The sequence below is a fragment of the Podarcis liolepis genome, assembly GCF_965112155.1.
Source record: "Podarcis liolepis genome assembly, chromosome: 1".
Taxonomy (NCBI): domain Eukaryota; kingdom Metazoa; phylum Chordata; class Lepidosauria; order Squamata; family Lacertidae; genus Podarcis; species Podarcis liolepis.
This window is the reverse complement of record NC_139554.1, coordinates 23,299,147-23,321,916: the sequence shown is the minus strand read 5'-3', so window position 1 is coordinate 23,321,916 and position 22,770 is coordinate 23,299,147. Positions and strand designations below refer to the sequence as shown.

Genomic DNA, 22,770 nt, shown 5'->3' with positions numbered 1-22,770 from the left:
CTCTTTTTGAGATCTGGGGAAATCTGCCCCTTCTCTTCTTTTCAGTTACTACAATATAAGATGCGTCCTTATAAAGACCTTTATGTTAATGTAAACTGCTTCGTATTTGATGTACAGCTTCTAACGAACACAGTATGGAAAATAATATACATTTACAACAGCATGGGGGCAGCATCCTTTACACTGCTTCCAAAAAATTCCATATTTGAGCATAAAAAGACCAAGCTGGTTATGAAAAAGGGTCTTGTCATCCCTTACCCAAACCTACAGTCATATACAGCAGATGCAGATTCATCACTTGAAATGTAGATCTGCCTCAAGTATGTAAATTGGGGTGGGGGGGGGAGAAGAGAACTGGCTGGCACCTTGCAGCTTATCTCCCGCCTGCACGCTTTCCTCTCCACTGAGTTCCGATACCAGGACTGCACCCAACTGAAAAGTGTCAGGGGGAGGGGAAGAGCTAGGCTGGATCTAGACACATCAAAAAAATGTTTTGCGAAAAAGTGTTGTAAACCTCATAATGGGAAATGGGACTCCACAGCGCCATCTGGTGTCACGGTAATACAACGCGTTTAAAACTACCGGTATTTTTCTTTACTAATGTAGCTGAGTCCCTAGACTGTGGAGAGGCAAGATGAGAGAGAAAACACTCACCCACATGTCCTTTTGCTCTTAAAACCAGCCCTCTCATCCCTCTCATGATTCCTGATGTGATCAGGACAGATCCACATTTACAAGTTGGGCCCTACTGCTATCACATCTAGCCTGGCCCAAGTGTATTTGGCAAGAATCAGGAGGAAGGCTTTTTAGGGTGCTAAGTCAAGAGCAAAGAGTGCAGAGAGGGAATGAAAATAACTTGGTTGTCAAGAAGCAAGTCAGAACACAGAGCAAGGTGGTTAATTTGTGTTCTGTGCCACTTCAGACTGCAGATGGAGGCTGTTTTGTTTTGTTATTTTATGCATAGTCCTGCACACAAAAAGCTCTCTGCCTGCAGTAATCTAGCTTGTAAAAGAGAGAACTGCCTTCTCCCAAATGCACTACTTTATCTCACATGCCCAACAGCAATAAGCAATAATCATGATACAGCAAAGAAAGCCGACACTTGCTGGTCCTGAGCTGCTTATTGGACTTACTGGATAATTTTACCTGGGGAAGCATTCAAAAGTCATGATCCTGCCCACACCTGCAGTCTGAAATGGCACAGTCCAAAACTTTATCGCCTCATTCTGCATATTATGTAGAACACCTGAGATACAAGGTGAGCCAAGCAGAAACATCAAAGATTTCAGTACATCTGGCTCAGTTTTTAACTAGGAAGCTGTGCTCTTCATGTTATGGAAACACGCAGGTGGAAAACCTGCACTGTTAATTAAGACCATGGCCGAGAGAAACAGAGGCTTTATTTATTAATTTAAAAAGACAGGCCCCAAACGGCCAGTACTTGAAAGAAGAGATCAATATAAGAGCAAAAGGTTAACAGAAAAAGAAAAGTCTAGCACAATGCTTCAAACAAACTGCATTGTCTTTAACATAAATAAAAAGCAATTCAAGATACTTTATCCATACCTCTGTGCACTCATCTCTCTCATCGATCAGCCTCTTGAGATGGAAAACCATATTTCTGGAAAGAGACTCGAGTTCTTCTGGAGCCATATCTGGGAGCTCTAGCCACTGCAAGTCAAATACATTCTCCTGGTTATGGGTTACCTGAAATGAAGAAAGAAAAAAGCAGGAGATTTGTCTCTTTTTTGGAAGCTGTGCATGAGTTTTGCCTGAAGAGCAGCCTCACTCAAACAACCTTCACCTCCGAACTTTGGGCCATGCTGGCTGGTTTTGATGACACATATTTTCTTCCTCTAACATTAACACATAATAGTGATATTATAGACCAACTTCTGCATTATTATTTAAGAGTTGCTCCAGTTTTTGTTTTTATGCCCATTTGAGTATCTTTCTTTTGCATTTCCCATTTATGGCCCTAATATAGACAGGAAAAGCAAAACATTCATGAACCAAAAAGCCATGATACGAATGCCACCTGTACTCAATGAGAAGTTAGAGGAAAGTCCACTGGAACACAAGAGAACAGGAACAAAGGAGTTGAGAATCTTACCTCTTGAATATGAGAAACTATTGCAGCCTGAGTTTCAATATCTAGTTGCTTTATCCTTTCTATAAATTCTTCTTTTCTTTCACACTATCAAGAGGAACAAAAAAGGCACATCACATACCGTATTTTTCGCTCTATAACACGCACCCGACCATAACACGCACATAGTTTTTAGAGGAGGAAAATCCGTAGGCATGCCACCAGTAGGCATTCCCTCCATAACACTCACAGACATTTCCCCTTACTTTTTAGGAGGAAAAAAGTGAGTGTTATGGTGCAAAAAATACAGTAATTGTTTATTGAGCACTGAAAATGCACTGCACCTTCTTTTTTTATATAACCTGAATATTAGAGAGGAAATGATAAAACAAATGTGGCTGGGATATTTAATAACTTGCATTGGTAATTAGCTTAGTAGGTTTACTAATTATAACTATAGTGCTAAATTAGGAGTAAACTTACCTGCACAGCACAACCCAAAACTAGCAGAAGCAGCTTTTTAATTTCATCCATACTTTTCCCTAGGAGATGAAAAATGACCATTAAATATTAGAAAATCATTATGAAGATTATTAAAATGAAAAAGGCCAATGATTTTCTAACAACGTCTCCTCAGCAACAAGCATTAAAAAGGCGGCATATCTCTACATTTCAGTTGTGGTCACAGATCAAATTTTATTTGCTTTTTAAAAGAAATGTTTCAGCTTTGAGATGATGTGTTTACAGTTCATAGCTCTTGTAGCTGTTAAGGGAAAAAACCCCAAACCTCATCACTGTGAATACTTTTTAAAACTCAAAGAACAAGCTGGCACAATTAGCAGTATATATAAATATAAAACCAATGAAAGGCAGTGGATGGTTTTACTGCACTTGATGCAAATCAGTGCAAATTTATTTATTTTTGCAGCAACGCATAGCTGATGTGAAACAAGTTGCTTTTCCCCAAGGTACTGGCATGTGTGTTCCTACCTATTTGCTAAAAAAAAAAAAGCAGTTTTCTGTTTCAGCTGAGAATAAAGCGCCTTGACTCTTCACACAGCTTCTTTTAGATGTGATTAAAATGACTGCTGTTTCCCTGCAGTTTGTCTGCATGACGATAAAGGCGCCATGAAATATCTCTGCCTTGATCTATACCAAATAATCAGACTCATTTCAAGAGATTTGAACACATAAAACCTGATGTGTCACCTGCCCATTTACTGTACTGCCATACAGTCTGACCAGCATCAGCTCTCAAAGATCTGCGGCATAAGAAATTCCCTACCCTTGTTCTGGAAGGTTCTTTTAACTAGAGATGCCAGGGGTTGAACCTGTAATGTCCTGAATGCAAAGTGGTACTTTCTATTCTAAATCTTCAGAACAAAATCAGTCTGTGGAGAATGGTTCAAGATCACCAATGAGTGTCCTTGACCTAGTGGTTATCTGAACGCAAGTGTCTGGGTCAGAAAGACGGGCGCTTGGAAGAGAGCTGTTCCTTCAGCGGTGAAGCAGCTTAGACTGAGAACTTAGAAAGAAAATGGAGGCCAGAGCCAGCTCAGCCATTAGGCAGACTGAGGTGGCTGCCTCAGACGGCAGAAGCCCCTAAGGCAGCAGCCCTGTGGGCATTCCACCTGCCTCTGCCACCACTGAAGAAACTGGCTGGAGATGATGGGAGATGATACACTACAACAACAGCTGGCCACCCAAGGTTGAAGAGCACTGTAAGTTTAGTGACAACTCTGAAGCTTGGCATGCTGTCTTCTGTGTTCCTGTGGCTCTGGGTGACATCAAGGCAGGCAGAATTTGAGAGTTGGCTAGGAACCCAGAAAGGTGGTCCTGGGACCTTCACTCCTAGGACCTCCTGCAAGTGTGAAAATCTGCTCAGGGGGCTGCTCCTCCTCTAAGGAGACCTCAGGATTGAAGTCTGGGCAGGGCTGAACCCTGACACCAGGTCTTCAGTTCCAGCCCAACAAGCCAACTACTTCTTAGGCTTTCAAAAGCTATATACCTGGCCTATCAGTGCTACAACGGTAGTAGCCAAGGAGACTGGTGAGAGGCAGGCAAAAAGAAGAAACAGAAAGAGCTTCCCAGGCAAGCAGCTGTATCAGTTTCTTCCTCTGGACGTGCGCTTATCACTTACACTGCCACTCTGGACTTGGGTTCTGCCACCGGCAATGTCATGACATGAATGCCATTCACGTAAGTGAAATTCATTCAACATTTAAAGGTTGTTGCCCCCCCCCCCCAATCTAAAGAAAGGCACCAAAATGTAAAGGGCTCCATAGACTTGTATATGCAAATGATTTCCACTCCCACCAAATAATTTGGGCCTCCCAGTGAGTTTAAATGCACAAAAGCTGTTGTGTAGCTGCAGGTGAGATAGCTGATCTGCTTAAGTGCTTTCCTGGATCGTGGCCAAAGTGTGGAGCGACCATCACAATATCAAGTCTTTATTTTACAGAAAATGTTCCCCTTTCTGTATTCTTGTACTACACTTCAATTATTCTTTTAAGACATGGATACAAAGACCCACGGGGCCCAGACCTGGAAAAAACAGTTTGCTCCAATAATAACATTTCTACATTTGCTACGGCTTTTTGTCTGTAGACGGTTATTGATTTATAAGCTTGCATGGATTGCACCCAGGTGGCAATGAAGACCTGGATACAGTGAGGCTTACATGGGTCTCCCATGTACTAGTGGAACCAGTGGTCTACATTGACTAGCAGTGTCTCTCCAGAGTTTTCAGATTGGAGACAATTCCAGCCTAATCTGGAGATAACATGGATTGAACCTGGAACAATGTGCCTCCAAAGAAAATACTCTACCCCTGAGCTACAGCCCTTTCCATGAGTGAGCCTTTGTCCAAAATAGTTCTCCCCTTGACTGTGCTAGTATATGATCCTATCTACAGGAAACTGGAATGGAGTCAATAAATTATGCTAATGTAGATTTACAAAAAGACACAGTAACTGAACTACTAATCAACTTTGAGTGGAAATTCAGTATGGAAGGCGGGGACGACGACAAACTTTCACCATTAAAAAAGAAAATACTGGCAAGAGAAAAGGACTGTTTTTATTTCTTGCTTACCCAGGAGTATATTTTAAGAATTCATCCAATGTACATAAAATAGTTAAGTCCTTTGAACCGATTTCCAAGCCAAACTTTTTTTACAACATGTTTAACAGAATGTTGGCATGCTAAACGGTCTTCCATATTCCATTTCTATGGTTTGTTGCAATGTATAGCAGAATTGTATCTATCCAACTGTAATAAATTACAGTTTATTCTCCTACCCCAATTTCCCTCCAATACAAAGCTATTTAATACTGTTTCCCACAATGCCTTCCTCAAAAGGTGGACTTTTCCATGACCTTCCCTAGCAGCTACTTTTAACACACAAAGATAAACTGTAGTTTAAGTAAAAAGGGTGTGGGGAGAGCTACATATTAAAAGCACTTCAAAATTTAGTGTATATTTTAAACGCATGCAGCAGTGATTTCAAGCACAGCACTTAACACCACAGAACCAAGAAAGCTTTGACTGATGTTGTATGATTATATGGCTAAGTTAAGCAGAACTCCTCAGCTCTTCGCAGCTTCTGTTTGAATGACTGATGCTCAAGTGACAGATGGTACAAAAGAATTCTTATTAGACATTAATGGGAAACAATTGCAAGCAAGTAAAAAATGCAGCAGACATGCAGTGAAGTTGATGGCAGCTCTTTAAAAGATATCACCTGCTCCTGCCAAATGCTGATGAAGCTGATTGCATATCAAATGCTGCCTTGTATTACTTTGTTCCTATGCATTTTGCTATGCTGAGCACCATCGTATTTCATTATTTTAAAGACCTGCTTAGTGCCTTCTGGTGCTGCGTACCTGATAGTAGCATGGCGTTTGAATAACGTACACTTATCCTTCCAAGTACATTGCAGAACCGAACCAGGAAACATGGGCCACACAGTGGGTTAAACAAATTTACATAAACTGGTTCTGTCTAGACTGAGATTTCAAAGGGTTTTAGGATTCAAGCCACTGGTTCTGCATTAGACGGTGTAATCAAACTCCTATAATAAAATACACACTAGCATTCCCATGTTAACTACTCTGCTTGATTAAGGTCTTATAAGCCTTTGTGCATGCTTAAAAAAGGAGAAAGCTGGGATGCCCGATTCATTTCATTGAGTAGTAAATATGCAGATTAAACGGATTATAAATGCATCCTTTCCATCACAATAAATCAAATTCGGGTTTACCATGCTATAAATTCTCTTCAATTGTTTGCCATATGTATTCGGAATATTTGACTATATACTCCTTGTGTACCTGTGCTTGTAACTGCATTAAGTGCTTGTATTTTGCCAGGAGGGGAAGTCGTGGCTACAAGTCATGGTGTTTGTTTGTTTGTTTGTTTGTTTGTTTGTTTAGGGCATTTGTGGATTGCCATTTCTCCAAAGGAGCTCCGGGCACTATATACAACCAAACATAAGAGCAAAATACATCAAACATCAATCAAAACATATACAGACCTAACTTTTTAACAGCAAATCATTAAAACACAGACCCGCATACCAGTGCAAAGGATTGTAATCTCCAGTATCAAACATAGCATGCCTCCGAAATGTCAGTTGCAGGAGAAAACAATGGGCTGAAGCTCTTTGGGTGGTTACACTAGTAACGCCCTAATTATAGGATGCTCTCCCCACCAAAATATGACTGCCACAGTCATTCTTTGCATTTTGGCACTAGGTTAAAAACCCATCTACCTGGGCTTTTTAGCTATGTAATTCTTCTAAATGTTTTACATCCAATATTGTTTTCCATATGTTCTTGTTGTTAACATTTTTGTTAATGGCTTTGAGATGTTTTACAGGAAGAAATTCACAAATGCAAATATATAAATACTGTAAATGCAAACAAGTCCACTGCTGTGGAAACATAGTACAGTGGTACCTTGGTTTACAAATTTACAGTGGTACCTCAGGTTAAGAACTTAATTCGTTCCAGAGGTCCATTCTTAACCCGAAACTGTTCTTAACCAGAAGGACCATTTTAGCTAATGGGGCCTCCCACTGCTGCCGCGCCACCGGAGCACGATTTCTGTTCTCATGCTGAAGCAAAGTTCTTAACCTGAAGCACTATTTCTGGGTTGGCAGAGTCTGTAACCTGAAGCATATGTAACCTGAGGTACCACTGTAATCTATTCTGGAAGTCTGTTCTTAAACCAAGGCGTGTTTTCCCATAGCAGCGGGGGACTCAATTTACACTCAACAGGAAGCAGAACATGTTCTGCTTCCAAGGCAAAGTTCACAAACCAAGACTTCCGGGTTTGCAGCGTTCTTAATCCAAGTTGTTCATAAACTAAGCTGTTCTTAAACCAAGCTGCCACTGTACCATAGAGTTGGAAAGGACAGATGAGGGTCCTCTGGTCCAACCACCCGCAATGCAGGAATCTTTTGCCCAACATGTGGCTTGAACCCACGACCCTGAGATTAGGAGTCTCATGGTCTTAAAAGAGCCTTAGCTAAGCTATATAGATTTCTGAATGCCTGGGCCACTTCCACTCCCAACGTGATTGGCTGCCTGAACTTCCAAGGTGCAAATCACGACTCAGAGTTTAAGGGCCAATGGTAGAAACCCAAATCCTGAAATGTTCTGTGATTGGATATCATGTATCAAATCAGAACACAGGGGCTCAGAATCCTTAGTCCAGACTCAAGCTCAGGCAAACACAGACCACTGAATACATAACAATGCTACTGTAACCTGCCCTGGAATCATCTGGTGCAGGGAGGGTTTTAAAATGTTCTAAATAAATAAATAAATATGGTACTCATGTTCTGTTTCTGGGCTTCTCACTGGCCAGGGAGGCTAGACTAGATAGGTCTGCTCTTGTGTTGATTTTTATGTTTTAAATTGATTTAAAACATTCTGCATCTATCAAGCCATGGCTATGACCTTGCCCATGTAATTAAAAAAAATAAAATCCAGATTTTTGGGGGGGGGGGGAATGCAAGCACCTAAAATTTTTAATAACAAAATAATATCAATGTAATCTCAAACAGCCAAAGGAAGACTTTGCCCCCACCCCCAAATTTACTACCTAATGAAAATGTAAATTGACTCATTTTCCTTCTTAACCTATTTACCTCTGGTGGCACTTAATGTTCAATGCAAATTGATGTATCCTGCAATGGCTTTTCAGTACTTAAAACTCCTTCCTGACTTTATTCATGGCTACTAATTTCATTTCAAGACAGTTCCGGAGGTGGGAAACCTTTTCTCCAAGTCATACAATCAGAAAAAAGTAAAGAATAAAAAAAAGCATTATTGTTCTGATGCTATACAGAAAGGGCCACTTTTAAAAGGAAGGAAAAATACAAAGGAAATGTACAGGAAGGACCTTCTGGAATGCCCTCCCTTGAATAAATTGGAAAGCCCTTCAAATGCCTCTTTGAAACTTGTCTGTTTACACAAACTTCTCTGGACCCTGACTTTTAACTTCTTCTTTTTTTTTTGTTTCACACAGTGCTGAGTTACATTTGTGATGGACAGTTCAGCTTTGTTTTTATCTTGTTTTCAGGAATTGTTATTGAATGCTGTATTTCTGTTGTTTTCCCGTAAACTTCTAAGGAGATCATTATTATATTAAAAGATTAATAAATAATAAGGAACTCCGATGGAAGGGAATAATGGATCCAGAGGAGTTGCTGGAGGCCACATATACATTATTCCTTCAAGTTGCCCATCTGTGGTCTAGTCCCATATACATTATTTCTTTAAGTCACCCTTGGATTAACGCTCACAGGGGGTGAAGTTAACAGGTTCACCATCCCCTGTTTGCATGAAGAGAAACAAGCAAAGAGGAACACTAATTAGATTTGGTGACAGAGCTGGCTAGTGCTAACACCCTCCTGGTCTGTACCATATGCCAAGCATAAAACAGCAGATTGACACATCTGAGAATGGCCCGGCCACAGCAGCCCTTCTGCATTGTCCTTTTAATGTCTAGATTTGCATTACCAAGATGCTTGCTCCGCAGCCCAGCTGAGACTGGTGAAACCATACCGATAATTAAATGGTAGTTGTGTGTGTGTTAAGTGCTGTCAGAAGGCATCAGCCAAGAGCCTTGGGAGACTTAAGTTCTCAGCCTAAATATTTAAACAGAAATTAAAGGGAGAGCTTGTATGGAAAGCTGTAGATCAGGAATCAGTTAACAATATCTGACAGGGCTGAATCGAGGAATCTGACGGCCAGCTGCTCTCCATTTGGTGTAAATGGCAATTCTTCAGCACCCACGTTTTACAGTTTTGGAAAAGGCAGACTACTTTTAAATTAGGTTTTGTATTATTAATATTGCAATTACATTTATATCCTGCCTTTCCTCCAAGCAGCTCAAAGTAGCACATGTGGTTCTCCCATCCTCATATCATCCTCACAACAAACCTGTAAGGTAAGTTAGTGACTGGCCCAAGATTACCCCCTGAGTGCCACTGCGAAGTAAGGGATTCAAACCTGGGTTAACTTTAAGATCTTCCCTTTTCTTCAAAGTGCATCAAGCAATGCATCTATATATATATCTAGCTCCTTCTCTGTCAATGTCTTTGTAGGGTTGCCTACAGAAACTAAATCCCACAATAAACCAAGACTTTAAAGCATCACAGAACTTTTGGTATTTTAGGTCTGCACAAACAGCCAAGGCTCTTCAAAAAAACCGAACACAATGGCATTTCCCTTATTTTCTAAAAAATTCCACGGCAGCCCCTGTCACACTAGGTCACTGAGCCATTAAACCAAGGGATTTGCAGGAAGGCCATCTGCTCCCCACAGTAGGCCAAGTCCAGAGGGAATAAAACCTGTACTCTGGAAGCTGTGTTACATACAGTACAGGACCTGGACCCCTCACACTCACACAGGAAAGGGATGGTGAAAAACAGATGGTAGGATTGTTGTGGGAGGCCGAGAAAAAGAGATTAGCACACCAACAACAAAAGGATAGAAAGGTGAAGAAACAAAATGAGGGAGGGAAAAAGCCGTAGGCTGGAAAAATGGGAGAAGACAGCAAGAGAACTTTGGTTTAAAACAAAGACATTTGATTTATCTAGTTTGCCCCCTTAATAGATTTTCTTTTCTAAAGGAAATTTGAGATTGCACAATAGGTGGCCCACAAATTTGCAGACACATTTCTTTGTAATGCCTTCTGTGTATAGTCACCCTTATACATTTTCCGACTCAGTTTCTGGGCTACCATTGTACCAGTGCTGTCCTCAGTGCCAGCCCATGCCATTTGGCTGTCAGGATTGGAGCTCAAATGCAGCCACACACAGAAGCAGGTTACCGTATATTTTTCTGAGGCTACTGCAACAGACGTGATGACTCTGGAAATAACTGGATGATCTTGTTAAGGATAGGGCTGGATAGGAAGGGCATGTTAATTCATGTACTGGGTCATTAGATCAGTACCAGTTTCTTGTCATATGGTGGGAGCGTAACCACAAGGGGCCTTTGGTCAATCTCAGGTGAGATTGACCAAAAATCGGAAACAGTGAGAAAATCAGAAAAGTTCCCCTGGATATGTAAAGATAGGCAATCCAATTACCATGGGAAGGTGCTTCCCGATAGATGCCACCATGACTGTACAGAGTTAATTAATGCTATATAAAGGCATCTACTAGCATTAGATATAGGGACGTGAGGGGCGCTGTGAGTTAAACCACAGAGCCTAGGACTTGACGATCAGAAGGTCGGTGGTTCGAATCCCCGCGACGGGGTGAGCTCCCGTTGCTCGGTCCCTGCTCCTGCCAACCTAGCAGTTTGAAAGCACGTCAAAATGCAAGTAGATAAATAGGTACCGCTCCAGCGGGAAGGTAAATGGCGTTTCGCCTCTGGTTCGCCAGAAGCGGCTTAGTAATGCTGGCCACATGACCCGGAAGCTGTACGCCAGCTCCCTCGGCCAATAAAGCGAGATGAGCGCCGCAACCCCAGAGTCGGCCACGACTGGACCTAATGGTCAGGGGTCCCTTTACCTTAGCATTAGATATGGTAGGAGTTCCAAGGAGCAATCAGACTTGATCATACACAATCCATTATGAATACCGGTAAGAACAAGGAAATCCTACAGCTTCTACCATGAGAAGGAAATTTGGCACAAACCAGTGGGGGTTTCCCTTGATAAACTCTGCCGATTCCTTGAGCTGGTGCTGCACTCATTTCTCAGAGCAAAGCCAAAATAACCACTTGGTATATGTGCAGAGTTCCAGTCGAACTGAACTTCTCTCAGGGACAACAAAGGCAAACATCTTACTAAATCTTGCTGTGTCATTCAGATACCAATTTCTGCCTTCATCTATTCTCTCTCCCACCCCCACCCCCCATGGCGCAGGTTGCTTTGGCCTGCTATATAGCAAGGCCAGCCCGGCTGCCTTGCCTCTTGCTTGCACCATTTTGCTACAGCAGCTCCAACTGGTCTCTAGACCTCGCAAGCCAACAGAAACCTCTGAGCAGCTAAAACGCTCACAGAGATATCGTAACGCTTTAAGTCGCTGAGCCAATGGCTATTCAGATCTCACCAGAAACTGAGTGTGGTCCCATTTTTTTTTATTGCCACATGGTATCTAAAAGGATGCAGGAAAAAAATCCATCGTCTAAATTTCCAACACTAGCATCTGCTGACTTGCGCCACCCAACTTTTCACTTCAGAGTTATGCAGACACATTTTATCCTGTACTACATTTTGCCTCCTTGGAGAATTGTGGAACAAAATGAGGAAGGAAACTGGGTGTGAAAAGTAAATATGGAAGTGGGAGCTTAAACCTTTAATGATTAAAAGGACCAAAAATACAGACATTCATTGGGGGAGGTTCCTGGCTTTCCTCTCTACAAGGACTTTATTTTGGCACATTTGTTCAAGGGGAGGGAATTTGCTTCTGTTTCATTTTTTTGGGGGGGGTGATTTGAAAAATCTCTCAAGACCACCAGACTAATATGTGCACATTGTGTTCTCATTGAATCCCTAAATATGTCCTCTGATTGAACTCCTAAAGCAGGCCCAGGAAGCCACAAGACCCAGGAAGCAGAATGCGGCTCATTGGCCATGCCCTACTAGGGCCTCCAAAAGCCTTCGTTTTTTGCTGCCTGCCCGAGACTGGGGCTCCTCACTCCCTCTGGCAAATGCTGCCAGTTTCAGAATGCTTCCCTGTTACGGGAAAACCAACACAACTGCCTACACTTCTGCAAGGAAAAGGCAAAAAAATACCTGTAGTTGGCACAAAATTAAAGACGCACATTACAAACAAATGCCGATTCTTTGGAGATGTGAATGCTGGGAGAGATCAGTTTCATTGAGATGGCCAAAGCCCAACAATGATCTTGGGTCTCAGGCATTAGTTCAATGAACACCTTACAATGGGGCTGCTACCATAATGGATGGGCAGAGACAGCTCAGGATTACAGTCGCTCTCTGAATAAGAGATCAGTGCACGAGTACAAATTTATTGCTAACCTTTTCCCTCTTCCTGACTTCCGTCCTCTCTTTTTCTTCCCTATATACATTTTTTTTGCTCCTTTGTTTTCCTCTCTTTCATGGGCTTAATAGACTGCGTGTGGATGCCAGAGAGGTACTGGTCACTGATGGAGCAGCAACAGCTTAGCCAGGAGAACAAAAGGTGCCTCTGTATTGGATTACATCATATTATACTCCTGGAACTCAAGCTTCTCTGGAAGTCACACATTCCAGATTGAATGCAATTGCTCAGTGGTGAGATAAAGGCACTCTGTGCATGCTTAAGCACTCTTTTCTGTATTATCTATATCCTAGAGATGTTTTGCATGCTAGGCATGCCCTCTACCGCTGAGCTATGGCCTTTCCAGTTTCTGAACTGGTCGATTTCTGCACAGATACAGTATTAATGCTATGCTATGCCATGACCATACAGTTTTGAGGTGCGGTTGGGAGGTGGATCTGGGTTGAAAGACTTAAGGAATGATATATGTCTAATTGCAACCCAAAAAACACCTGAATCACATCTTGTTCTCCCCTCTTCCACAAGTTCCTCTGAATGCGGGGTAAAAACAGTTTGTTCTCAATATGAAACATTTAAGTTCAGTGAAATAATTCAATGAAAGGTGCAAGAATGTCTGATTGGGGTAACCCTAAAAAGTTCAAAGGGAGGGAGAAAATAAAGAATTGCTTTGACATTTAAGAGCTAAAAACAGACGTCTGCAGCAAGCTTCTCAGAACCCTCAAAGCAATTGCTGGGACTCCACATAGTTCAGTATCAGATTTACAGATTCACAGTGTGGCTGTCTGGGAAGAGTAGGAAGTTGTCAAGACACAGAAAGAAGAAGAAAGAGAGGGAGAAGAAGAAGAGGAATCAGCTGATAGTGCTAGATAGGAGGAGGAGCTCTGAAGGGGGAAAGGGTACTTCAGCCACATCATTTAAACACACACACACACACACCCAGTTCATCACTAAGACCTGACAGCTCCTTTAAGTTACCAGATGACTGTGAGGGTTCCACAGGATTTGGAGGGCAAGGTTTTATTTATTTATTTTGCAAGGCAGTTTTACAAACCCCACACTGGATATGCTTTCAGAAGAGACACCGGAGGATCAAACTATTGCAGCAAGCGGCTTACTGATCAGAGACGCTCCTGCAATGCCATGTCCATATCAATGCAAGATATGGGTATGCTCCATCCAGAAGTGCAGTGTATAAACATTTATAGAAATAAATATTTCTTTAAAAAAATCCCAAATCTGATGCCCTTGTGTGGCCACGCTCAATTCTGTTCATTGATACAGCATGCTGAACAAAGGTTGGAGCCTTCGTCCTAGTCAGCGCTAAATCAAAATTTCAACCTGTTTTCTGCAAGTTGAGCACATCCACACAAAAGCCCCGTCAATTATTATTTATGAGTCCCGGGGGACACATATATGGCGTGTTAGCTCTGAACTGACCCACCTTCTGTTGTTGGAAGCTTACACCACAGAGGGAACCAACCCACTATTGGCACCTGCTGTGTAGCCTTGAACAACTGGCTTCCTGTTTTCGAAGCAGAGGAACCTGTACCTGGCTTCCATTACGCTCTGGATCAAGTTCTGTTTAGCAGTACAGAAAACATAAAGGTGGTTCAAAATGCGGCCACAGGACCTTGCCCCTAGTTGGCAATATAGCCAAGAATTTCTTTTACAGTTTGGCAACAAGCTGTGGAGGGAAAAGGTGCTGCAGCTGAAATCACAACTCTTGCTCTCACCTTTCGGATGACTGCAATTCCACAGTGCTGACTCAATGTAAAATGCATTTGCCCCACGTGACTCAGGAGCAAAGGGCTCCAGTGCTGATTTCCAATGGACGCAGAACACATATACTGTAAAGGGCTACCCCTTGCTTATACCCACCTCTCTTTTAGTCTCCTTATTTTCTTCTGCGCCAAACTAATTTCAGCTGAGAAAGTTGCAAATACTGTTCCATACAGTCAATATTTTTGAAATTTAAGAGGACAGCAAGGCTACTCACCAGACAGAGGATCTTTGCCAACTATCAAGACGTTTGGCAAATTCATAATGATCAGTTGCTGGAGGACCTCCTAAAATATGAAAAAAAGAGGAGACAGAATAATGAAAACTAATGCTAGTTGTTTTTAGAGACAGTTGTTTTTAAAGCAGTTTTGAGAACTACTAGTTATTTAATATGACTTGCCTAGACAAACATACTACTGCCTGGAAGAAGTGAATTTGTTCATGGAGGCAGCATCAAAACTCATAAGTGAGACTTGGGCTTTTAGAGCACAGCTGCACATTTGCTAATTTGGTGAACAAGATCCTCCAGAACATGTATGTGTATATGTGTGTTTGCTTAGTTTTTTTGTGGGCGGGGGGACAAGAGAAAGCAGCAGGGGTGATTCAGAGAGTGCTTTACAGTGGTACCTCTGGTTACGTACTTAATTTGTTCCGGAGGTCCGTTCTTAACCTGAAACTGTTCTTAACTTGAAGCACCACTTTAGCTAATGGGGTCTCCCGCTGCTGCCACACGATTTCTGTTCTTATCCTGAAGCAAAGTTCTGTAACCTGAAGCGTATGTAACCCAAGGTACCACTGTACTGTGCTAAGGCTGGAGCAGAGGTAGGGAGGTTGGAACAGATTATCTTCCATTTCCTTGTAAGATCATTTCAACCACGACTTTTGTTTTCAAATCTCTTTATTTTTTCCAGCCTCTTGTTCCCTCTCTCTCTCTTAACCTATTTTGTCTTCAGTGTGCCAATATCCTCCTCTTGGGTTACTTGCTATCATTTTATGCCCCTCTCGTTTTTCACTTGCGCCCCCTTAACATTCCAGCATCCAGACACGCACATCTCTCCTTCCTTGCAAATGTTTAAACGAGCAGTGGGGAACCTCACACATAAGGGCCAAATGTGGCCCTCTGGGACCCTCTATATGGCCCTCACAGTTCTCCCCATGCCAGCCCCCCTCTTTGCAGAGCACCCCCCTCACTGCTTTGCACCCTAAGTCTTTTTTCCTGCCTGACATGTTTCCTTGAACTCTTATAATGCCTCTTGACTGCCTCGATAGAATACAGAGAGGGGTGAGAGACAGTGTGCATAGAAACCAGTCTACTGTAGAATTAAAAAACTTTACATTTCTTGCCCTGCCTACTTTTGCTTCTGGCCGCTCCCACCCCTGGCATGTGGTTCTCAGAATGCTGCCCAGAAGGGAATGTGTCCCCTTGGCTTAAAAAGGGGTCCCCTGCCCCTTGTATGAAGCTTCTCACTTGCAAATGACCTCTAATCTCTGCCTCTCCCCCAAATTCCCTCATTTTTTTAGACCAGCAACATTTGCTCTTTTTAATATATATATATAGTGTACAGTGCCAAGCGGTTTTATCATCATTACTGAATGCTAAGGTCTTATAATGCCTTCAAATGAATGTGAAGTGAAACAAGTGGGCATAGAACCATAGATTCCACTTCCCGTCTAGGGGCAGCTTTGCATGCTCTAAAATGCTCCCTACCGAGAGGTCCTGTGGTTGCAGACTCATGCAGGAAGTAATGTATGAGCTGGTGGAACCATGTTGGCAGGTGCTGCTTCCTGGAAGCAATTCTGGTAAGCATAGTGGCATATTTTTCAGCAGCTCTGCTGATAAGAATCTGTAGACTCTAGACCTTTTGAATTAAGCTGCACACCCAAAAGAAAGCACTGAACATCTAGAGATTTTGGGTTTTTAAAAATAATTCATTCTGCAGTACATTGATCAGACAAAACTAACTGCAAAATCCATTCTAGTATACAGCATATGATAAATTCAAATGGGGTGGACGTGTAGGAGCAGGGGTCGGCAACCTAAAGCCCATGGGCCACAAGCGGCCCATGGGGATTGTTTAACCGGCCCATGGACCCCCGCTGCCCGCTCAGTCGGCTCCCGTGAGCTAAACCAGAGCAGAGCGGGGACCGCCTTCCATGATGCTGGCCGGCTTCCCATTGGCTGCAGGAAGCTCCTGCAACCAATTGGAAGCTGTGCACGCTTCCTCCGTGCCGGAAATAGCGTTTGCACATGCACTCCGGCCCACCGCGGCGTCTGCGGGACTGTGAACTGGCCCAAGCCACAAAAACTTTGCCAACCGCTGTATGGTAGCAAACTTTTAGGGTCCAAGGTCCATTCAGCCCCACCCAGTAAAAAATTTGAGGGGGGGCCCAAGTTGATGGGCATTAGTATTTTACTACCTCTTACTTTTTTGCTTATTGGGCAGGTGCCACTTGCCAGTGGTCAGGCAAGTGAAGAGCCAGGTGCTTCCTCACCCTCTCCTGCACGACTGTCTCCCAGAACCAGGAGCGGATTGAAAAGAGGTAAGCAGAGGAAGCATCCACACAGGCGTAGCCTCCATGCGCACAGCTCATCGGGGGAAGGGGTCCCCTGTTGCTCCATGGAGTGCAGACCTGGGAATAGCTGCCTAAACGCTAGATTGGTGTGTATAGGTCTCCTGAGCTGTAGAAGGGACTGTCAACAGAGACACCAAGATCAACGTATCCCAAGTCTTTGACAACAGAGAGGTAAACTATCTGCCGTGTGCATTCCTTTGGCTGGAAACAGATGCTGCTCAACTACAGCTCCCATCATCCCTGACCATTGGGGCCACGCGGATTGGGAATGATGGGAGTTGGGAGTCTAACAACATCTGAAGATGCCACAGGTGGCCCATCTGGAGATTGTACAGGTTTCTTATTGCCTAAACTAAAGGACCTGATTACCATCAAGGGCAAACTTTCTACTGCACTTAAGAGAATTTTTAATTTATTAACAAATTTGGCTTCATTCTTGGAGCCTGGAACAAGGAGGACTAGGTCTTTCCTTATGTCATAAAAGTATGCAGCCACCATGTGGTTGCACATTGCAGTACATTCATGCTTGTAGCTTCTTAATACACACATTTTTAAATTTAGAAACACACACCATCTGCTGGGACCACCACATGCCCATCATCACAAGGTCATCCCTCGTTTTTGTCCTTACTTCTGCATGCCAATATAGACTCTACAAATGCAAATCAGAAGTAGTACGCCTGTCATTTGCTGGGGCTGCTTATAGGATTCTAGTAGTCAATCTACAAACACCCAACCAGACCTCAAGCATGTTTTATATGAACACCTGTTGCAGATAATATGTCCTACTTGTTTTCAAGCTTCTTTGGTGATTCAGAAGCAACTGAGCCTGCATGAAAAGCAACTCTGACCTAAACCCACAAACATGCACTTCTATTTTGGCTTCAGACTATCACCGCAGAGTCATCAAGATCAAGCATCCTCCCACCTTGCTTAGATAGGCAATCTCATCCTGCCTTAGATCAGACGCCAACGTCTTTACGTTAACTTTCAGGATTCATCCTTTAATCCAAAGAATGAACAGAGCTAATATGAAATCACATTTCAATCTTGTACCAACTTAAAAAGGGGACCAAATAAATAATTCACAGGGTACAATCCGCTGACTCTTGTAATCTAATGCCTGAGCCAAGTAAATTCCATTTGTTGATTACCCACAGGACAAAGCTGAGCAGTCTTTTGCTATTCACATGTAATTAATAGGCAAACACACAAAAATCTATATGTTCACAACTGTCCTTATTGACCTTATCAACCTGCAGTCTATGGATAAGTTGCCCAATTTCCCCCTTATAAATACATAAAAAATAAAATGACAATTCAACTTTCAATCCTTATACATAAACTAATATAGATTTATTCGTAATAATGTGGCCAGTACGTTGTTCTTGATAATACTGTATATTTATTTATTTAGAAAATGGATAAACTCCTCAAAATGTTCTCCAAGGGGTGTGTAAATCACAATCACCAGATATTATTCTTTGTTTATTTATTTCGGATCTTATGATTTATGTGGAAGTGGTTCAACTTGATTATGCAGTTTTTGATTTTTTTTGTTTTGTTTATTGCTTGTGACTACTTTTGTCTTATACACGGAAAAATACGGTACCTTTTTAAAATTTTCCCAAGTCCCATTACTAAAGCTCATTTAATCAAATATCTGCTATTCTCCGAAGAGAAATCCAATTGTGAAAGTACAGGCTTGCAAGCTTTTACTGCCAGCAGCATATTTTACTAATTTAATCACTGACTGGAAATTAAAAAAAAGAAAAGAAAGAATCCTATTGATTTATCCTCAACTTTTCACTCTAAAGCGTGTGCAAGTATCTCTTCATGTTTATATTGCTCTCCAGTTAAATTACCCTGGATTTTTATTTGATTCCACTCCCGAATGGCACAGTGGCGGTTTCTCTGTAGTAACTGGAGATAATAAAGTGTGGTTGTGTTAAGAGCTTGCCACTTAAGATTACAGACAGCTAAAAAAATTAAATCCAGCTGCTCAGCACATGTTGCCAGAGTCTCAAAGGCCCACATGTATCCTTGAGGGAAAACTAGAAGCCCAGCTGCACTATACAATGGTACCTCAGGTTAAGTACTTAATTCGTTCTGGAGGTCCGTTCTTAACCTGAAACTGTTCTTAACCTGAAGCACCACTTAGCTAATGGGGCCTCCCGCTGCTGCCACGCCGCCAGAGCCCGATTTCTGTTCTTATCCTGAAGCAAAGTTCTTAACCTGAAGCACTATTTCTGGGTTAGCAGAGTCTGTAACCTGAAGCATATGTAACCTGAAGCGTATGTAACCCGAGGTACCACTGTACATTTTCAGCAACACTGTATAGGTTTGCAAAAACAAACTCTTCCAATATAAATTGTAAGCTTTTGGGGGCAGGGCTCCATGATATACCCACAGAAAAGAGAAGGGGGGTTCAGATCTGAGAGGGCCTTTGGACAAAAACTCCAGAGTGCTGGTGTTGCTGCTACTAATTCACTAAACCTCTTCCTTTGGCCACTGTGTGCATAACTAGCTAGCAAGAAAGTTGAATGAAGGATAATGCACTTCCTCCTTGCTTCTCTCACAACTAACTCATTCAGAGAGAGCAGCTGACCAGACGGCTGCAGAGCCAGGGGGCTCCAGAAGCTGGCAGTGGGGTCCTTGCTGAGGCACTGGCCTTGACAGGTGACCAGCTATGCTGACCACTGGCACCAGCTCTGGCAGATGTTTCATATGCCATCACTAGTCATCATCAGCGCTCAAGAATCTGAGACAAGGCTACATCACCAATTATCTCCATTTAAAGTAATCTGTTGTGCACCTTGTGTAGAACTAATACTGTTAACGCTAATTCATTTGCGGAGCTTTAGTTTCTCCTCCTCTGGGGTTTTCCTCCCACTGATATGAAGCATCTCCCATAATCAGCCAAACATTTCCGACTAGGGTGGCTTTTTAAAAATACATTTTAGTTGTCAAGGAAAAGTTCACCAGTCTTTCTTGATTAATACATTTTAGAAATCATGAGATATTTAATACTTCTCCTGGGAGCGCCCAGGAAAGTCACCAGCAAAAAAAATATTTTTAAAAAATTTACAGGTGCAACACAGACCTGCTAAGATCTCTTTATCCTGCCGTCTGTCACAAACACAGAAGAGGCACCATATAATCATTAACGTTTAAAAAAGATTAACCCACACAATTCTCCCGGTTAGGCCAGTTTTTGAGGTTCCTTGTAGCATTGCCAACTTTCTTCATTTGGCTAATTCGGTTTTTTTAAAATATATGTTTTGAGGGTTGTTTGTTTGTTTGTTTGTGTTCAAAGAGTTATGGTCTTTTGAATAATGCCATTAAAGTCTTTTTTCTTGTGGAAATTTAGAATGGTACAGAATTATCTGAGAGAAAAAAAACACATACAAAATGTAGATTTTAATGTGTTTTAGAGGGAGTTTGTGTTAGGCTCCCATCTGAAAGAAGGGTAGGCACCAAATGCAGGAAACGAAAGGAGGGGGGGAAACGTCAGCGGGGCAAAGAATCGTAGAATTGTAGAGTTGTAAGGGACCCCAAGGGTCATCTAGTTCAACCCGCTGCAATGCGGGAATCTCAACTAAAGCATCCATGGCAGATGGCCATCCAAACTCTGCTCAATAACCTCCAATGAAGGAGAGTCCATGGAAGACAATACATTTAGTTATAACTCTTATTTGGAGGCAGTTCCGATGCTATTCTTTGGAACGGAAACCAAAACCATCTTCCACACCAGGAAGTATAGAAAGCATACATAGTTTAAGCATGTCAAGGGGCAGGAAACATTAAATTCATGTAGTCTGCTCGAACACTCCTCACGAAAGACGCAAACATATCAAGCAACGTTATAAAAGTAAGGGAGGCCTGGCTGAAAGAAGAATAGCCTTGTTAAAAACCCTTCTTACTACTACAATAAACTCTGCTTCCGTCATTGTGAAAGAATATCCATGCCAAGGTGTTAATTTACCTGGTCAAACCAGTTTTCTCCCCCCACAAAGAATGCCATGGACTAGTTGATTCTAAGACATGGCTGGTGGGAAACGAGAGAGCTACAAATATTAGCTCAGATATTCCTCTGCAAAAGCTAATCCTGCAGGAGCCTGTCAAAAAGTTTTTAATGAGCAACATCCAATTTGAATACTGTAGATAGTATCAGTGTTAGAAACTCAGATATACAGTGGTACCTCGGGTTACAGATGCTTCAGGTTACAGACTCCGCTAACCCGGGTTAAGAACTTTGCTTCAGGATGAGAAGAGAAATCGTGCAGCGGCAGTGGGAGGCCCCATTAGCTAAAGTGGTACCTCAGGTTAAGAACAGTTTCAGGTTAAGTACGGACCTCCAGAACGAATTAAGTTCTTAACCCGAGGTACCACTGTATAAGATAATACCAAATGGCACCTTAAACTTAGGTCATAGTCACCACAACAGAGTGTCTTAGGCACCATTCCTCCCACCCACCCCCAATCAGATTTATTATTGCTACTATTATATTATTAATTTCATTTCTATACCTCTTGGCCCCTGCTGATGCTCAGCCCGCTTAGGAAATATGACAATCGTGCTACCACTGCAATACATTAAACAAACGCAACCGAACGGACTACTTTGCCTCTGCAAAAATGTCCATCAAGAGCTGAAGGAGTTATTTCAAGGGCCACTAAGTTCTGAATTAAACGGCATGAAGGGCAATGACAGGGCACATGAAAGAGACAGCGCACAGCAGAGGGGATGATTCTCTCATTAACGGCAAGGAAGATGTTTCACCTCATATATGCAACACAGAGACACTCAGAGGAAGCACTCCTTAATGAGGCTAATGCAGGTTGCCTAGTCATAGTAGGTCCACGCTACCACCCATACATCTAACCACTTGCCTCCAGGGCATATGCCACACATTTTGTTGATGGCAACTTGAAATAAGCCTTTTCAAAAGGATTTGTTTTTGAAAGATGAAACACAGGTGAGAAGCTGCTGTTAAAGTTTTGTCCCAGTTTCTGGGGCCTGTAATAAAGTGGCAGATAACAATTTTCGGCTTAATGAGCTCTTATGAAGACACAAACAAGATTGTCTCCTCTACCGTTCCTGAATATTTTATACCTAGCAGCACAGCTGCTCTTTTGAATCTGCTCATTTACCCTAATATGTAAAGTGGTGGAAATGGCAGCTATGCAATACATGGCATTCACATATTGCAATGTACGGCATGTGGTACATCGCATTAATTTATTTTATTGCCGTTGGTACAGCAATGCACCTCTTACTTAGTTAGCTTATAGGAAATTCTTACCTGCCCGTTAGCGTAAGGTCCCAGGGCAGGTTCCCATGTTTGTTATAAAAACAAATGAAACCATTGCAATGATAAAAATGACAAATGGAACAGAACAGTATAAATTCAGCAAAGGATAGGGGTTCTAGAAAATAAATTGCCGCAGAAACACCAAATCAACACCACCCCTTGCCGCAGACGCCAATAACCCCACGTCCCCCCAGGCACTACCCATGTATAAGACGACCCCCGATTTTAAAGATGATTTTTCAGTGAAAAAACACACCAAGTCTTACACACGAAAATATAGAATCATAGAGTTGGAATAGACCACAAGGGCCATCGAGTCCAACCCCCTGCCAAGCAGGAAACACCATCAGAGCACTCCTGACATATGGTTGTCAAGCCTCTGCTTAAAAACCTCCAAAGAAGGAGACTCCACCACACTCCTTGGCAGCAAATTCCACTGTCGAACAGCTCTTACTGTCAGGAAGTTCTTCCTAATGTTTAGGTGG

The 22,770-nt window shown here is 42.3% G+C and overlaps 1 protein-coding gene across 3 annotated transcripts in view; it reads right to left on the bottom strand.

The window, feature by feature from the left end:
• CCDC88C (coiled-coil domain containing 88C) overlaps positions 1-22,770 on the bottom strand; it is a 103,819-nt gene that overhangs the window by 53,545 nt on the left and 27,504 nt on the right. For all 3 annotated transcript variants that reach the window (XM_083500632.1, XM_083500631.1, XM_083500633.1), the window contains 4 exons: positions 14,614-14,683; positions 2,573-2,631; positions 2,114-2,197; positions 1,567-1,707 (listed from right to left, as the gene is read on the bottom strand). In XM_083500632.1, the coding sequence (XP_083356758.1) occupies positions 1,567-1,707; positions 2,114-2,197; positions 2,573-2,631; positions 14,614-14,683 (354 nt within the window). The remainder of the gene's footprint in view (positions 1-1,566; positions 1,708-2,113; positions 2,198-2,572; positions 2,632-14,613; positions 14,684-22,770) is intronic.